This window comes from Rhinolophus hipposideros (genome assembly GCF_964194185.1).
Source record: "Rhinolophus hipposideros genome assembly, chromosome: 23".
Classification (NCBI taxonomy): Eukaryota; Metazoa; Chordata; class Mammalia; order Chiroptera; family Rhinolophidae; genus Rhinolophus; species Rhinolophus hipposideros.
This window is the reverse complement of record NC_138069.1, coordinates 29,424,286-29,441,469: the sequence shown is the minus strand read 5'-3', so window position 1 is coordinate 29,441,469 and position 17,184 is coordinate 29,424,286. Positions and strand designations below refer to the sequence as shown.

At 41.1% G+C, this 17,184-nt stretch overlaps 1 protein-coding gene across 8 annotated transcripts in view; it reads left to right on the top strand.

Moving 5' to 3' along the window:
• EBF1 (EBF transcription factor 1) overlaps positions 1-17,184 on the top strand; it is a 382,398-nt gene that overhangs the window by 339,566 nt on the left and 25,648 nt on the right. For all 8 annotated transcript variants that reach the window (XM_081034775.1, XM_081034776.1, XM_081034771.1 and 5 more), the window contains one exon: positions 9,262-9,350. In XM_081034775.1, coding sequence (XP_080890901.1) covers positions 9,262-9,350 — 89 coding nt within the window. The remainder of the gene's footprint in view (positions 1-9,261; positions 9,351-17,184) is intronic.

Genomic DNA, 17,184 nt, shown 5'->3' with positions numbered 1-17,184 from the left:
CTCAGGTACTGTGAACAGGGAAAGTTTGAGAAGCTCTGGAGTAGACAATGAATATCAAAGTTCTACTCAGAATGTCGGTTACAGCTAAAAGGGAAAGGTTCCCAACGTAGTTCAGGTAAAGGGACTCTCTGGCTGAGTCTAAGGCTAATGGCACACAGCGATGATAATTACAGAGGTTGGGTCGACACTAAGGAAGCCTGATTTCATTTATTTTATATTGAGATGCTGTTTAGGTTGGAGTTTAGACTGATAAAAATGTCTAGGCTTATTATAAGTTCTCTTTGACTCCATTAAAATATTACCAGAAAGTCACTTAAGACTCGCGTATCTGCAAGTTACAAGTATCTTTCTGTCTTATTAGTGGAATGAATGAATTACTTGGAGTTACTTTTATTTCACTTTTCTTGGGATTCTTTTTCTGTTCCCAACCTGACAGTCTGCAGAGCTCTGCTATCGCTTTATTATCCAACTCTTCCAAAACCTGTCCACTGGTTTAGATGAAACAAGTCGGTGAACAGTGGGAGCAGTGTTTCGAGTTGTCGCATAAAACTGTGTTATTAACAATCTCAAGTAGGACCTCAGCCCAGAACTCTGTGTTTGGTTAGCATGAGGCTCAGAGAAGGGTTTCTTTGCTTCGGAGCCTGACTCGGTGCCGTTCCCCACTGAGAGCCATAAGGTGCTGGTAGCTTGTTCTAGGAGAGTAATAAGTATTGTTGTTTAGCAATTGTGTTGTTGAAATTCAGCTCCACTATGTCTGACAGTATTTATCTAAAATACTTTCCCTGGTGCGTGTTCAAGTTCCAGTAAACCGTGTCTTATTGTGCGACCTTTTCATTTTCCAGTGAAAAGGGATCAGCTCGTCAGATAAAAGCTACAAGCCAGAGTACAGGAAAAATGCGTGCTCAGAAAATCCAAGCATGATTGAAAACAAGATGTGTTAAATCAATGCGGTTTATCGCCTGCCTATTCCCGGCAATTGCTGTTCTAAGCTCATTCTGAACAAACACTGGATGATAAAAGTGCGGTGTCAAGCGCTCACTGGGGTGGGAACGCCAAGAAAACATGTTTATCAGACAGGCTGGGTGATTTTACCCCCGTGGTAACCGTTATTGTCAAAAGTCTTTGGGAAGAAATCCGAAGAACAATTATAGAAGGAATATTACTCTTGTTATATCAGATGATATGCCAGTCGGGGAGAAATTATGGATTTCCCCTTAAATGTTAAGAAAGACAGAGTGTGTTGGTCTTCAGTACTTAAGCACCATCATCCATTACACAGCGAAAATTCATCCTCTTCTTGTTCCAATGAGCAAATCTGGCTTTGAAACCTAATCATAAATGATCCAAAATTTAAAAAAAAAAAAAAGAAATGAAAAAGATTGAAAGCAAAATAAATAAATAAACAAATCCATGAAGATCTTCACTCTTCTGTTTGCTTGAGGGATTTAATGTTACTTTTTCCCTTGCATCACATTTGGAAATCTAAATCAAAGCTCCTGAAAGGCCCGCTGTTCAGAGCACATCATACTCAACCACGGGCAACTTTCTCATTAGCTTTATGACAGTTAGAGAGCGGTACACTTTCCCCTAGTTATTGGATGTTCCCCTACTTCCCATTTTAGATACAGAGTGTAATCCTCCAGGGCAAGAAAGGGGTCCGTTTATGAAGAGGTGCTCCCCTTCTGCCAGTGGCTCTTCACCAAGGATCTTCTAGAAATACCAATTGGGCGTGGTGTGAAATAAGTTGGCTTAATGTAGCGCAACAGCATTTGGGGTCTATTTTGCCTAAAAGACAAATTGACTTTTGAGAGCCCAACTCAGACCTAGAAGTAGAACTTGAGGAGACAGGAAAAACAGTTTCGTGATCATTTGTGGGGCAAGTTTCAAATACCAGGATAGCTTCGCCAGATGGTTTTTTGTTCGATGACATGGTGAGCTTTACGTAAAGAAATGAAGCCGGGTGACTTGTTCTCCTGTGTGAAGTCAGGAGTCTGGGAACAAGGATTCCTCCTAATGCTGGATTTCTCTTTCATAGATATTTCTGTTTCAGAGATATGCATTTTAAAAAAAAACACAAAAAACTAAAAGTTTCATTGATTTGGTCGTAGTAAGTGAAACACTCGTTCTGATTGATGCAGCTAGTTCTTTCTGTGCCTCAGTTTCTCACCAGTTGTGAGTAATAATTTCTGACATTTATGTCAAGAGCATATTGAAGGAACCAATTGAGATAGTATCTATAAAGCACTTTGGTATTACTGAGAAAAGGGTCTCGTCTCAGGATGTATTTAAAATGACATTTCTAACGTACTTATTGTGATCCTTAATATCTATTAAAAACCTTCAGAGGTGCTTATATTTTAGAGAATAATTGCGTTCAGGATGCAAAAATCTTAAAAATTAGTTTTCTTTTGCAGATGTCTTTAAAAGTAGCTATCAAAGTGTAAATTGGTATACATTTTATGAAGGATAGTTAAGAAATACATGTATGAAAAGACTTGAATGTGCATATTGCTACATCCAAGAATCTCTCCTGAGTGTGGTGGATTATAGCAGTCCCAGATCAGTGAAAATTTGGGGTAAAAAGCATACATCCCCTTTCATAGGGGATTTGTTACATAAATTATGGCCAGTCGCATAATACAACATGCTACAGCCATTAAAAAGAATGAAGTGGATAGAAATATGTATGCAATCTATATTTATATAAAACAGTATTGTGAAGATGTCTGAAAGCATACATACTAATGTGGAGATTATATGAGTGGGGCTATTATGGGGCCTTTATCCCTTTTTTGTGTTTCTTTTGCAATTTTTATACAATAAGAATGTATTTGTTTTAAACTTAGAAAAACAGTAAAGCTATTTCCATTTTGAGAAACAAAAGAAAGTCCCTCTTAATTCTTCCTTCCTGCTCTTGATTGCTTTTGCTTCTGGAAGAGTTATTAATTTCGAAACATACGCAAGCTCCTTGCATTCCAAGGGACAGTCCTTGGGGTCTAGCATCTCTTTCTCCACACATCCGTGCCTTCATCCTCCTGGGCTCTCATCCACGTTCCAGCTCCCTTCCTCCCTCCCATCTTTACCTTGCGTGCTCTGGCTCCGTACTTTGTAAAAATGACTTGGCCAGACCTGCCAACTGATTGTACCTTTGGTAGAGAGAGGTTATTACTTCCTTCGCTTGATTTTTTCTGGATCTTATAATTGTTGCCACACATCAAGAGGTTTGAAGACTACAAATAAGAAGTCAAAGCAAGTTCAAAGCCAGTTTGGAAATTTTCCTTTGGCTTCTGCGTTGATAGATTCTGCCCATGTTGGCTTCATCTTGACACCCTTCTGGTTCAGTTACAGCTTTCTGCAGTTCAGTGAGCCTCTTCCCAAAGCTCTCCTGGACCTCACTGGCTTGTGAGGCAAGGCGTCAGGCTGGAAAAGCATTTCACACACTGCGAGCAGGGGCTTCTCTTGCAAGGGACTGGGTTTAGGTTTCTTAGGGAGTGGATCCCTTCCACTGAAGAGACAGACGACCCTGAATACCATTCGTGCACTAACCATCGAGGAAGCAATGAAATGTCCAAATGTCTGGAAATGCAGCAAATCTCTTTATTAACCATAGTTCTGGCTCTTGTGTAGATTTCTGGTTGATTTTTTTTTTGGGGGGGTTATATATTTTAAATTTGGTCTTAAAGATAGGTTTGTGAAGATAACTTGCTGTTTTATTGTTTACCTCTGGTTGTTAATTTAGTGACGGAGAGAAAAATGGGGCCATTATGGAAGAAAAAAGCTCTGCCTGACACATATGTAATAACTCTCATGCCAAGAATGGATCTGCCTTGAAGGGAAATGCTCTGCTGTTACTCCTTTAGTTCAAATATAGAGTAGTCACCAGGGAAGGTTGGAGACCCAGGTGCTGGTTTTATCATTGCCTCTGCTCTGAGGTTTTATTTATTACTTGGCATAGAGTCTAGATATTTGTTTGGACATTAAATGGCAATAGAATATAAATATGACCTTCCTAATATCTGCATTTCTTTTTATTTCCAGTCAAAATGACATCATGTCACACAACCATTAAAAAAAGGAAATTAAAACCCCAGAAATATGTTAAAACACTGCAGTGAGCCGCTGAGCTATAAAAGCAGGGAACTCTGCGCGCTCACGTTGGAATGGCAACCAAAGCACTTTCCCCCGATGCTGGGAACACAACTCTCCAGCCTCTCGTTTCCATTGTTTCCAGGAATAAGTGTTCAAGAAGTTAAGAAGGACGGAGCAGTGATTTCTCTGACAGTAAACTCTGAAAAGAGAAAAATCAGTTTTCATAACGGAGAATGTATCTGTCTTGACTGCATGATTTTAACTTGCCAATGAATCCCCTTAAACAGAATTTTCTGTATTTGATGTGTTCATAAAGTGGGTTTAAAAAAGAAAAAAAAAAAGACTAAAGGCACGAAGAGGCACAATCCATATATATATATATGTTCAGTTAGGATTGACTCATTATCAGATGTTTGCATGGACTAGGTAATCTTGTCAGCGTTAGTGCATAAAATTCAGTTGTATTACTCTAAATTTCATCTGCATGTGGCATTTCATGCTGCATGAAAATTTGGACCCTGTACACAGTGGTTCTGCATCACCAGAGCTGTTCTGTCTTGACCAGGACCTTCTCCCAAAGGAGAAGGGCTCTGCATAGACCGGTTCTGCATAGAATGTTACTGGTTTCCTTTAGGGGTGGCGGGGAAGGAATCCAAAGCCATTTACTTGCAAGCAGTCCCAACACACGGCCAGATGAAGTGGTTTGATTTTTCTTAACCTTTTAATTATCTTTTACTTTTTGAAAACAAATGACTTCAAGGAACCTGAAACGCCAGTCCCATGCATACACCCTCTGCTTCCTACCAATAGCCAAGCCCCAGTGGTGTCATAGCTATGAAAAGGCCTTTTTGAAATCTCAGCTGATGTATCTGCCCTGCAAGCCTGCTCTCCTGTGTAGAAACATGTCCTCTTGCTTTCTTTGCATTTATAGGAAAGTTCCAGACTTACTGTAGTATAGGTACACAGCTCCATAAGGTTCTCCTAAGCTTCCTCAGCTAACACCTGTCTACCTCTAAGTTGGAACAGGACAGTGGAAGCCATCTTGACTTCAAATGTTTGTGGCTCCCCGATAACCTGATCACTCTTGAAATCCGCTTGTCCCCTCTAAGTGTACCGTGACCCTGGTGAAGGCTATGCCAGAAACAGGATCAGAGGTGGGGACGTACCCTCTGACTGTCACGGAGGCAAGAGAATGGATTCTTCAGTAGAAGGGAAGCCTGGCCGTGAGACTCAAAGACGTGTTCCAACTCCACAGTCAAAGTGGTTCACCTGTCTTTGTAGATTGGATTCCACATACCTTTCAGAAAGTTCATTTTTAAGGGCTTATGGTGTTGTGGCACAAAACAGTTAATTCCTACAGATGCCGTCTGAACACACGGTAGGCACTAAACATGATTATTGAATCCATGGAGAATTTATTATCTTGTAGAATTTTTTTAAATGCCCACATTGGTCCCATTTTGTTCTGATCATTTAAAAAATTGAGGCTTTTCTTATTTGAGGTTATGGGTTTTTCTGAATCTGTGAGCCTCCCTTATTCCGTTTCCATCCCTAACTGGTTTAGCGTGATGCCCTCTCAAACCCTATTCGGAGGGTATGGACTGGGAGTTTGGAAGCAGAACCACGGAAGCTGCTCTCATCAGTGCATTCCATTTGCAATTTACGGCTTCATCTGTTTTTTTTTTTTTTTTCCCAACCTAAAATGCTCATGCTTCTTTATTTGTAGTTAATTATGCTCAATTAAGTTTTTTTTTTCTTTCTCTGCTAGATTCTCAAAATTGTCCCCAGTTTTAGGGGAGAAAATTGATTAGTCCCATTTCTACTGGTGTCCCCTGAGCCCTGTGCTTGAATACAATGAGGTCACTTTGTTGAAAGATTAACTTTATATTACATTCTTGCAGGGTAGGTGTATGTCCCTAAGGTACAACTACCCCCACTGATGAAATAAATATACCATTCTTTATGATTCCTCCCCGTTACCTTCTCTGTTGATTTTCAGAGAGTTTATGAATAGTCACATATTTATACAACTGGCCAAAAGTATACTACTTATTTTTCTTATGGTCTGTAATAACCTATGCAAGTTTATTAAAAGGGTATACAGACCCCTTTTAAGGCATAATTTCTTATGTCATTACTTTATACAAGCAGGTCAAATTCCATCTCAGCAATAATCTTGTGCTCTTAACCTTTTTCTCTGATTATAAAAGTAATACATGTTCATTGTGGAAAATTTAGAGAATGCACAGCACAAAGAGAAGGAAGAAAAGTACTTTAAGACCCACGTCTTAGAATAACTACTGTTAGGCAGTTTATACACAGACACATTTTCTTCATTCTCTGAATGTTCATTTAAAAACAAAAAAGGCACCATATTGTACATGTGCCACTGTAATCTGCTTTTGAACCTAGCAATATGTCAGTAAATACTTTTTTTCCCTATAGCACTGCTTTTGTGGACCCCATCATATCAGTCAGAGAAATCATCCAGGCACCTTTGAATTTAAGACAACGAGCTTGGCATATCTCTAGTGTTAACTTTGTGTACAGCTCTGGACAATTGCATTGTAATATTCAATACCTAAATTGAGGGCAGGTTAACATATTTAAAGATATGAGCATAGAGCAAATCATAAAGGCATGGGAACTAAATTAAAAGCCTTTGTCTTACTATCTGAAGTATTTCCTCTCACATAGTGTACTTCCATAGAGTAGATGCTTATTTTTCTTTGAATAATGAGTATAATATATCTAATTCAATTACTCTTTGTGGCAGCAGAATGACTTCTCCTCAGCTCTTTAGCTATTAGTTCCATATGATATTTGAATTGGTTCTCTTAATTGCAGATATTAAGTGTCAGTCATTCTGCTGTGCATTCGCCATATGGCCAGAGAAACACAGCCTCCCCACCCCCATACATCAGCCGGTCATTCAGTGAACAACCACAGTTCCTTGACATAGTAGGAATGAATTCATTATGCAGAAAACTGAAGGGGTGGGTCAACAATTCAAATTTTGTTGGTAGCTTAGATTGAAAAATAAAACCAAGAATTTGAATTTTCAGCCTGCTGAATGATGTCTCCAGATATAAAAATGATGCAATTAATTGCTTAAAGCTATTTTTATGGTTAAACTTCATGGTTGGCAATTAGTATTGTGGGTGGGGGGATGGATGTGATGTGTAACTTAAACCTGCGTGCTCACTCATCTCACCCTCCTGCATTTCTTGATTAAATGCCGTGGATTTTACGAGTAACAGCTTCCCTGCACAAAGGGTCCTATGGCTTTTTCTCTACAAGTCTAATTTGAAAAAAGAATTCTTCTCAAGGGTTTAGAAAGTAATCATAAAATGGGAGGAATGATAAATATTGTGCCTTGACTCATATACTAGTATAGATAGAGAGATTTGGTACACCTGGGTATAATTTTAGTTAATTTCCACAAGAGACAGGTTGAAAGTTTGCTGTTTGGAAAGCGGTGGGAGTGGAGGGGAGCATGGCTAAATATCATATTTGCAAAAATGATTACATTATCTGAAATGAAAATGCTACTCTATTAACAACTTCAATAAGCATTGCATTTGGGAAAAAATCTTTTTAATAAAAAGTTACCTGAAGTTCGCTCTAACTTAAAATATACAAGTGAGGAAAAAGTACTTACTCTGATTTATGTGTCTTTTGGAGGTGTAATTATTGGCTTTTTACTCACCTATGTAAAACAATGTACTTTTGTAAATGGATTTCTGGCCACTTTATGCAGCTTTTTTTTTTCCTCCTATTTTTTTCTTACATAAAAAGTAAGCACTGTCAATCAAGGAATTTAAGGTTTATTTCCTCTTTAGAAATGATTGATAGCCTTTTAGATTTACAAGTTGACAAGTTAAAGGGTTCTATTGGTATAATTATGTACTAAATTCACAGTCTTTCAATTTAAATGTCCTTTTAAAACCACAAGATTATCATACCTGTATTTTGAAAAGTGGGCCAGTCAGTTTGGGTTGGTATACAAATTGCTTCCATTAGCCTTGGGACCTATTTGAATTTAATACAGTTTTTTAAAGTTAGTAGTAGTATGAATCTTACTTTTAAAATTTAGGTTAATGGAAATGCATTTTAAGTAAAGCATGTGGCAACTTGTTTTCTAATGTATAGCTCAATGTCAGAACTACAAAGATTGTCTTTTTATTCAGTATGGGAGAAACTATGCAGTTGAATACTTTGGTTACAGTAAAAAAGAAAAGAAAAGAAGAACCTACCCAACCACCCATCACTTAGAGGATATGGGGGTCCCCTGTACAGAATGGAGCTCCCATCTTTTTCTCACCAGGTGAAGGAGGCTGAAGAGGTTTCATACCCTGGGGAGGAATTTTGAGAATGATAGACCAGAGTCCACTTGGTATGGTGTTTAGATTAAGGACCCTGTGAAGAAGGTGTAGTCAGTATGGGTACAACAAGGCCCTTGGTCACCAGTTATTATTATAGTCTTTTTAAGAATTCTTGGAGATCCGGCTGACCTCAGCTAGCTCTCCACAGAGGCTGGTCTTTTTCCTGAAATAATATTGATGTTGGTGAATCGGTCCATCGTTTTAGATGTGTTGTATCAAGGGCATTTTCAAGGCTGACCTCGTGGCAGACTCCATCCAGGGTAGAATAGACTCTCTATGCCGAGAAGACTCCTGTCATGTGTCCCTCACCACACTCGTGGAGGCTTAAATGCCACGGAGGCACTGTGTCAGCTGCCATGAGAGGTTTTGCAACTAAGAAAGTACTTTTCACTCTCCTACTTTTTGTAATCTGTCGATGCCCTCAGATAAGCCCTTGAGCATTTTGACCTCAGCTTCTGACTGACGGGGATCCTAAAACTTCACATCAAATACCATTTTACTCTCTATTTTTAATAAGGTAAGGAATACAGAATTTGACCAATGGAGCAGAGGTCAATACCTGCTACTCCTTGTTCTTCTGAGCGAGTCACTCCCCACCATGGTAAATAGCAGAACTAGATGGTTGAAATGTTCTGCAAAGGGAACATTTATCTGATCATTTCATAATCTAATTCAGAGGTATCAATTAAGCTCTGGACTCCCTAGTTATTTCCACACCATCAGTGTTGCAATTATGTTCCGTTTTATTTCCTGAAATTGTTCTAATCCCGTGACTTCTTCATTGCAGCTCTCAATGAACCCACCATCGATTATGGCTTCCAGAGGTTACAGAAGGTCATTCCCCGGCACCCTGGCGACCCTGAGCGTTTGCCAAAGGTCAGGATACCTCCTCTTTGGGTTATGGTTTCTGGAAATTTGGGCTTGGGTGATTGGCAGAAAACTGCCGCTGGTAAAAATTAGTTCGTAGATAAGCAACTCTATCAATATTTTTGTGCTTAGTGTGTTTGTTGCTACAAGGTAAGCAATACTAAAAGTAGCAAACACTTATGTGCCAGGTAATACTGTGCTTAATTTTACATGTATTATGTCCTTTGTTCCTCTCAAAAATCCTCTGAGATTGGTACTAGTACCACCTCTATTTTAGAGAAGAAAATAAGCAGAGAGGTTGAATCGTTTGCCCAAGGTCACACAGTCGGTAAAGTGCTAAACTGAGATTCAAACCTAAAACACCTGGCTCCAAAGTCCAGGTTTTTCATCATTACATCATTCCGATTCTCAGGAAAAAGAACAGTGCTCTTCTACCTACATGAAAATCCATACTTATCCCTGGTGAAGGGAGAAGAGCCAGAAGGCAAAAGAAAACATACTGGTAGATCTTGCAAGTGGGCAAATGAGACAGACCCTCCTCCCTCTAGAGGCAGCCCACCTAAGAGGGGAAATAAGGCACAAAGGTGAGAAATTAAACAAGAATTCAAGGTAGAGTACCAGCAGTCATGGCGCCATGTGTCATTAATCACCAATGTGGAAAGAAGGAAATCCACATTTATTAACTTCTGTTGTCCATGTGAGGACTATCTCCACCTCTGTACCCGGGGAACTTGGGCCCTGAGTGGGCGAGCTTGCAGTACACACCACTATACGTCCCAGAAAAGAACAGGCTCGTTTGACAAGCGCACAACCAAAGTTCTGCTGTGAGGACTCGAAGGAGAGAGCAGTTAAATGCCAAAGGAGTTCAAAGTACAGAATTCGTTGAGCTGCCGTTCACTGTTTACTGGCACTGAAATGAAATTTCACAAGGGAACACTATGATAAATTAAATGAGGAGGTGAGAGGTCCTCTCCTGCCACAGTTAGGTCTAGGGCTAGGTCACTTTACGTCTGTTTCTCCTTATAAAGTACTGATGAACCTGAAGCTGGCATCCTTCCTAGTTCCCCAAACCTCTTTGGGGGATCAGTTCACCATCACGTTCAACCTGTATGCCTGCCGCCCAGGGAGACAGAGCCTCCTGTCGGAAAGAACCTTGTCCCTGAGAGAGCTGCCCCCACAAACTGCTGTGTAGATGCGAGGGGCTCTGGATGGGGGTGAGGGCGTGAGGCTGCTCAAAGGGAGGAAGGTTCGTGACAAGCAGAAGCATTTATCCTCTGCCTAGACCTCGGGAAGAACCACACAGCCTTCAGCCTCTACCCTCAGCTTCTCAGAACAGCCTCACTGGCACCCAATGCTGTTCACCTCGTAAACACTCCTTAACAGCATGTCACCCGAGGAAGAAGTCACAGGACGTGTCCTTCTGCTCACATCCATGTCTTGGAAGAGGCCTCCATCTTACACATCATTCCCCTTGGCCTTGCCTTACTCTCAGTGAGCAGTTCCATAACCTCATAATAGTCGCAAATGGCAGTCTCTGTCCACAGCACAGATGTGCCTTGGATTCACCTGTAGGCTCCTCCATCCAGCGAGAACCTAGCTCCCATGCATTTCCTATGGGACAATAATTGGTACTTTTAGAGCACACTAAATAATGTCCACCCAGTGGTCCGTACCTTAGGTGTCTCAGTGGTAGAAAGAAGGCTTGAGTGCAATGCCAGATTCTTCCCACTGTTTACATTTTGGGATCGTCTTCACCTTACCGTGACATTTGATGTCTCTCGAGTCTGCTGCAGAGACTGGAGAGGCAGGTTGGGGGGGGGGTGGAACTCAGAGCGGGGGGGGGGAATTACTAATTATGTAATGTGGGTCAAAATTATAATAATAATAAGTAGTATTATTATTAGCAAAATTCTTTACTTCTCTGTGCCTCAATTTCCTTCTCTGTCAAATGGAGATGTAACATTTCCCACTTTTGGAACTGCCACTTTAATCACTTCTTTAGCACTCAACAAAAGGTAGCCCTTGGGTTAGAGTGGGACCCTTGCTTCTGAGAGCTCTTCCACCCAGTCTCTGCAGAGCAGGAAATCCTAATCCTGGTGAGCAGTTGAGTATATGATTTCTCTCCTGTGCCTCAGTTTCTTCCCCTGTAAAATCATCATGCTGACGTCATGGGGATCACATAAGGATAAAAAGAGGTGACCCTGTGGGTGCCCTCGGCATAGTATCTGGCCCACAGTTGCCACTCTGTAAATATTTATTGAAAAAATAGAAAATAAATCTGGTTGAAGCTTGAAGTCTAAAGAAGGCAGGTGGTAGTTTTCTTATTCATAAAGAAAGAAGAGAAATAGGAATATGAGGTGGAGTTTTGTGTGCTTACTTTTCAAAACATTGTACGGTAGCATGTCACGTTCAGAAATATTGAACAAATAGCACAGGCATGTGTCATTTCATCCCCGGTGGCCTGATGGTGACATTCCTAGCTCCTTTTCCCTGGGTTTGGGAAGAGTAAGCGAGGACACAATGGATCTGTGTGTTACGGAAACACTCCACAGCTTGCATGGACCACTTGCCTGTGTGAGGACTGTGGCTGGAGCCCACCCCAGGAAGCTGTCTGTGTGACTCAGACCAGTGGCTGTCCTCTTGGCTCTGAATGTTAAGGTGGAGTGAGAGTTCAAGAGCGGGGTCAGGAAGTGGCGGATGGAGCCAGCACGAGGTATTCCTGTGGGCTGGGAGATTTCTACCCCTGCTGTCCATTGTTAGGGGGGCAAAAATGGGCTCCGCCCATTCGTAGAATCATGGTCAGTGTTTGTCAAACAGGAGTGTTTCAGTGAGCCGTGGACCACACACCTTAAAAAACAAACTGTACTTTATTAAACCCATGTGTTTGTGAATAGACAAAGCTAGATTCATACAACCACCCACATATTCTGTCAAATGAAACGGCTCCAAAGACCAAGCAGACAGCTTTCCATAATAATATGCCTTTGTATACTGGCTTGTGCTTTTTCAAAGAACTTATACATGCTTTGTTTTATTGGAGCCCCTCTTGTGAGAGAAGTCAGGAAAGCAGACATCATTCCCGTTTACCAAATGAGAGAACGGGAGCAAGCAAAACCCTCCTCTGTAAATGATTTTGTCCCTGAAAGTCACCATTAGTGATAGTTGCTGTACACACAAATTTAAAATACTATAATTATGCTAACCCCAGATGTTGTTTGGTTTTCTTTTTCACATGCACATGGGGAAGGGCAAGCTAAGGTTTTTAAATCGCAGCATTCTGTTCTTGTTTCACACAGACGCATCTTCCTTTCTAGGTCCTGGCAGGAGCCAGAGCAGCATGTGACCAATTTGGGGGTGAAGGTTGACGTTTCTTATAATGTAGAGGGGGCTGGGGACTGTGGTCAGTCAGAAGCTCGGTGGTGCTGAGATGCGTAATGCAATCCAGGAACATTGAGCAAGGAGCTCTGTCTGTTGTGAAGGCCAGAGGTGTCTCCATCTCCCTGCAATTTGTTGGTTATCTTCTGGAGTGGTCAGTGAGTGTTAGTGCAAAGGCAGTGAGAGCAGACCCTGCACTTAGCTGGCATTCCTTGAGTTAGCAATGGATCCCGAGAGGCAGATAGGTCTACTTAATGCCTACTGTGTGCCCAGTGTGGCTTTATCAAGGTTTTTGAAGAGTATGGAGGCCAAGAGAGAGGGATCACAGGTCAGACAGACACGGATTTTGAAAACCAGACCCACTGCTCAGTGCACGTGACTCAAGCTTCCCAGCCTAGGTTTTCTCCTTCACAAAGCAGCTGCCCCACAGTGTTGTTGTTGGGTATAAATGAGATGATTTCTGCAAAGAGATCTCTCTGGCATATAGCAAGACTTCAGTGAATGGGAGCTACAGTTGCCTGTCAGGTGGGTGCTCCCCATTTCACAGGAGCCATAGTTCCCAGAGGGCTGGTAACTTGCTACAACTTCACAGCTAATGAGTGGGAGACATCTTCGAACCCAGGACCTTGGGCTCAGAAGCCTCACTGTTACCACTGCGCCGAGTTCCCACTTTTCTCTGGCTTCTGGAAACCCACATAATTCTGCCTTAAAGCGATTAGCGTGTCTCTTCATCCCACCACAGCCCCTTCCTACCTTCTTAAACTCTCACCAGCTTTCTTTCACTTCCCCACTGAGGGCGGTTGGCGTGGGGACCTCCACAGGGCAAACACGGTTTGTCTCCAACAGCCAGTCCCTCTTTTGGAGAAAATAAAGCAGTTTGAAAAAAGTAACAAAGGCAGCATTTGTGTATTTTGCTTTATGGAGCTGAAAATATCTGGTAAATTGATCCAGCGGGAGTAATAAATACACATTACTTTATCTTGTTCTTCATGTCCTATACCCCTGAGCCTTGATAGAACAACACCACTTAATAGACTTAAAAAAGAGTAATTACACTCATTGGTTGTGTGATTTTTCAGCCCTCCCAGCCCTGCCTGACCTTCTAATTTAGCTCACCGTGTCTAACTAATGCATTTATATTCATCTTTTATGAAGCATGTACAGTACAGAATTGACTGTAGAGCCTTTTCCAAGCTGTCCTCCCCGGTCCCCAATCTGGTTAGTAGTCAGAAGAGTGGGAGCTATCCATCTCGATACATTTGCATGTATAGATAACGCACATACATGGCTCCCGGCATTTTTTATTCTTTATGAAACATAATAAAAAGTATTTATTACATTTTTACTTTAAAGCTTTTATACATTCTAGCATTATTTACAGCTAAACATGCAGGCAAAAGATGCGAGTGTTTTTAAAATGATTACTGTTAATGTTTCTGCTTGTCAGAAGTGCTTAAATTTTCCTGCACTTTGTCTAGAAACTTCGTACTGTTGCCTTTTAAGAACAACACATTTAAAAGATCTTGCAAGTCAGATTTGCAAACACTGCTGACAGTTTGTGATGAATGATATTGCAAAATTTGCAAGATGTTTGTCATTTTGCACAGCTGAAATATTAGGGAATGGATTAAGAAATGTGAAACCCCTATGGAAAACAACCATCCCAAACAAAAACCAAAACAAACCTCAACCAAACCTTGAACCCAGAGAGTACACACACCAGAATCTCTCACCCGGGTTTTCTCTCCCAACTTCCCACTCAGCCAGTGGAACCCAATTGTTCTCAGTGCATTTTCTCTCACCATATGGTCTCCTCATTACCATACACTAAGAGTCCATATGGGAAACTTGTGAAATGAACTGTATTCATTTTAACTGCCAGATGAGCAGCCTTTTGCTTTGCAAGCTTAGCTTAAGTCATCTGCTGTCTTCGTGTTGTTATGGCAACACGGCACCAATAAAAAATTCTAATCTACTGTAAGTGATCACAGTGTTTTAAGTGCTTGCCTATAACTGCCCTCCAAGGGGAGGAGAAAGGAAGGGTTACATTTGTCCAAGGAGCCAAGGGTTGTTCTTCATTCCAGCAGGTGTCAGTAAAGAAGCTGGTGAGCTGGAGGGTGAGCTGCCAGGGTGGCCATGTAATAGATAAAGATTGCAAGGAAGGTGGATTGCCAAGGGACGGGTGGTAGGGAGGATGGATTGTAGACCCTTTGGGTGGGTCTAGGAAAATATCAAAATGTCAAAAACCATAGTTCTTCCGGCAGACACGTTACTCTACCGGTAGACACGTTACTCTACCGGTGCCGTGCAGCCTGCCATGAAGAAAACTCAAGGCTCTGAATGACACCGGCAGCAAATCCTCATGGTAACTTCTTCATTGGCACGCGGGGGAAAAATCGCAGCCTCCATGAGCCTGTTCTTCCTGTACGTGGGTATTAGTCATTTCTAACACCACGCTAATTAAGAGTACCTTAAAGTAATGGAAAGAGGCAGCAACATTCTTAAATATAAATCATTTTCACCTCCGCAGGCCACATGATATGTTGCGTCTCTGTCGCTCTATCTGTATTGAAAGTGAATGTTTATAGTCTCAGTTCATCAGTTCACATTAGCCTCATGCTGAATATTTAAACACAGAACAATTTGAACACACCATGAAGGAAGACAGTGACGGCACTTTCATTTGGAACAGCAAGGGCTCATCTAATAATAATTTAGTAAATCAGCCATTTAGTGGCTCGGTTGTGCACTGCATTGTGCCAAATATTATTCAGTTCAACTGTACACTTGCAGAATTGAAATTCAGGCTCAAGTCACAGGCACTGTTTTTGCTCAATGGAGAGATGAGACCCAAAATCACCCTCCCTAAAGAGCATGGCGTGTTTAGTGATTTATCATAAATACAGAGCCGGGGCAAAATAAAACTGGAGTCGGCTGTATACAATGTATTCTAATTATGCTTTTATTGTTCTAGTCTTTATGCAAAGACTATCAGTAATTCAAAACCTGCAGTTGCATCAGTGAAAATACAAATAAGAAATCTTTGCATAACCACGTTGCCTGTTAGCAGAAAAGGGGATGACTGAGCATTTCAGAAAAAGGATAAAGAAAATCCACCCTACATCTTTACCTTCTTCCACACTGTGACACCCACCACTCTCTCTCATCTTATTCACTGATTTATTTTTTTAATCTGAAGAAACTATTAACATTATAGCCAGGAACCACAAGGACTCAAACAAAAAATACAGAAACAAAACCAAATCATAGGGTATGTTCAATTCTTAGAAAAAGCACGCTTGAGTTTGATTCCAAAAAACATTTTGTTTCTGTATTCTCTTGTCGAAAACACGAACTGTGGCATATAGTACATTTTCCCCATCTCTCCTGTCTATTGGCCAGAAAACTTACAGGCAAATTCCACGTACCCATTTTTATAATATACATAGTTCAGGGGCTTGGTGTCCCTTACAGTTTACGCTTCTTTTGTCAGGGTAGATTAATCTAGCTCTATGCCCCCTCAAATTTTATAGAGAATTGTGTGTGTGTGTATGTATGTGTGTGTGTGTGTGTGTGTGTGTGTGTGTATGGTGAGCATACACACACATATGCATGCACATGTTATTTTTCTGAGGAAGGAGATTGTAGCTTCATTAAAAAAGACCGAGGACCCCCACAAGCGTTATAACTGTGACCTCTTTTGATTATTTTATCTTTAACTGACTTATTGGCAATAAGTTATTCTGTTTGTCATTATTGTATCCTGCCCATTTTAGAGATGAGGCTAAGAGAGGACAGGTAATCTGCTCAAGCTTGCGCAGCTGGTAAATGGATGTTTTGTACCTTAACAGATTTCCTTATGATTAGTCCGTTCAGAATCTTCCGCAGTGTTTTAGAAATAGGATTGCATCTCAAACTGCATTCAGGGCATATAATACACATTGACTCTAAGAATGCGTGAAATTTGCCCAAGTCTTCCAGGAGAAAAGTGAGGATTATCAAGGTTATTGCTGACTGTTGCTCAGTAAGCACTAACTAAGTGCCTGCTGAACCAGGTGCTGGTATTAACTCTGCTTTACAGACGAAGAAACAGAGACGTGCGCTTACCATGCTAATAGTTGCTGAGCCTGGACCTGAGCCAACTCTATTGGACTCTAGAGGCTGTATCCCTAAGCTCTGCCTCCTAGAATTAAGAGAAGGGCTTTTAAGAAAAAAGGCAGTTTTTGCAAACCAACCTTAAAAATCCCTCCAGCTCAGATGGGGGGTGGAGCAGGGAAGTGGTAGCATAGACTGAGGTTACCTTACAAATGGCTGGGCCAGGCAATAGTGGCAGCAAGAATTAAAGATGTACACACACCAACTTTGAAGGTAACTCTTTCTCTCTTTAGCTGCAGTCACTGTGGGAGGGACTTGTAGTAACAGTTACTCCAATAGCTGAATTCTGGAACATTCCTTCAAGTTCTTTTTT